Source organism: Eimeria acervulina, genomic scaffold (assembly GCF_000499425.1).
Source record: "Eimeria acervulina Houghton genomic scaffold, Eah_scaff2902, whole genome shotgun sequence".
NCBI lineage: Eukaryota > Apicomplexa > Conoidasida > Eucoccidiorida > Eimeriidae > Eimeria > Eimeria acervulina.
In genome coordinates this window covers 1-1,938 of record NW_013547897.1, presented here as the reverse complement: position 1 = coordinate 1,938, position 1,938 = coordinate 1, and the positions used below count along the sequence as shown (strand labels likewise).

General features: G+C 53.8%; 1 protein-coding gene across 1 annotated transcript; it reads left to right on the top strand.

The window, feature by feature from the left end:
* Positions 1–236: 236 nt before the first annotated feature.
* EAH_00067770 (hypothetical protein) lies at positions 237–1,817 on the top strand (the record flags this gene model as incomplete). The annotated part of the gene is made up of 2 exons (XM_013392423.1): positions 237–1,310; positions 1,619–1,817. Coding segments are annotated over 2 exons (1,273 nt in total), but the record flags the coding sequence as incomplete, so codon positions are not given.
* Positions 1,818–1,938: the final 121 nt, after the last annotated feature.

Genomic DNA, 1,938 nt, shown 5'->3' with positions numbered 1-1,938 from the left:
CATCCTCAGAAGAGCAGCAGGGCTTACAAGATGCCGGCGTTCAATCGTTCCCCGGCCTTACGCCGGTGGACGAACTAATAGCAGATACAGAGTATACTCCTTCACTGGAGGTGACCGCCGCCGCGTCAGCCCTAGTGTTCCCGGCAGAAACTATTGAACAGGGAACTACAGACGGGGAGCAAGCAAGTCTTAAAAGGAGATTAGACGAATCATTCGGTGAGGAGGATTGGGGGAAAATGCTGATACTTGACATGCCGCATGGAGAAGGCCCGCTACAGCCTGCCCCTCCTCCCGACCCTGAATTCGATGCTTTTATTGACACTGTGCTGTTTGGCGGCGAAGATCCCTTTGCTGAATTGGGCTGGTTGCCATCAGACGAACCACAGAACTCTGAACCACTTGGTCTTTCGCTTGGTTCGTGGCCCACCGCATCATCAGCAGCTGGCCAGGACGAGAGAGCTCCATTGAGTACGGCGCATGAAGGGCTTTCAACGTCCTCTCGAGTAGCAGGACCTCCTAGGAGAGAGCGTAAACAGAGAATCATCGTTAGGCAGGAGCCAGACTCATGCCCCTCAAGTCCCCAGAATATACAACGCGGCTCAGCTGCTGAAGTTGCAACAGGGAACGCTGCCCTGGACGGGCGAGCTCCATCGAGCACAGTGCATGAAAGGCCCTCAACGTCTCCTCGAGTCCCAATAATTCTTAGAAGAAGGGGCCGTGCGCATGGCATAAGCGAAAAGCAGACTCCTGCTTCAGGCCGCTCAAGTCCCCAAAGTATACCAAGTGACGCAACTGCTGAAGTTGCAGCAGGAACCTCTGGCCTGGACGGGAAAACTGCATCGATCACAGTGCATGAAGGGCCCTTAGCGTCCTCTCCGGTATCAGGAACTCCTAGGAGAGAGCATAAACAAAGAATCATCGTTAGGCAGGTGCCAGATCTAGGCACCTCTACTCCCCAGGATACACCACGTGGCTCAGCTGCTGAAGTTGCAGCAGGAACCTCTGGCCTGGACGGGAGAGCTGCATCGAGCACAGTGCATGAAGGGTCCTCAACGCCCTCGCGAGTACCAGGAACTCCTAGGAAAGAGCATAAACACAGAATCATCGTTAGGCAGGTGCCACACCCAGACCCCTCAACCCCCCAAAATATACCACGTGGCCAAGCTGCGGCGCGTCTCCGCAGGATAGCACCAGCTGCGACACCTGTAGGGGGAGCAGTTCACTTCCAGCAACACCATTCAATCATACTGCTCTCTTCTCCCACTGCCCCTGCTTCTGTGCCGCAGATGCCGCTGCCTGCGGGTACCACGGTGCGTGAGCAGCTGACGTCACCGCAACACATTGAAGCTGCTACATGCAAAATGTGCAAGCATGCATGCATAGACTAGACTCCACTACTCGATGCTTCCTGTACTTGCTGCAGCAGTCGCCTGTATCTGTCGTTCAACTGCCTGGTGTGTGCGTGTTTTATGTGTCCATGCGTGCATATGGCTGTTGCGATCAGCTGATGAAGTGCAGTAATCAGGATTGAGTAGTGTTTTTGTTGTAGTGGGTGCTTCTGCTGCTGCTGCTACTGCTGGCGCCTTTGCTGCTGCTGTTTTTGCTGTGCTTGCTTCAGCCAGCAACAGCGTCGGTGCCGCCTTCTGATGGGGACGCCCTTCTATATTTCGATTGGATCAGGCACATGTTTTCGGGGTTTTCTGCGGAGCTTTGGGTGACCCATCCTTTTTATCGTTTTCCGGCAGTCCAAGAGACATCTCCAACTGAGGAGACAGCGACTATAAGAAGCTTTGATCTAGCAATAGCAATGTCATTGGGTACAACCCAACGGCGTGCAGTTACGGTACTCAGGAGCTGCGGAGAAATACTCAAGAAGGACACTTTTACCCCGTCAGACCTCAAGGAGCTTTTGTCCAATGTAGAATCCCTCTGTTCATT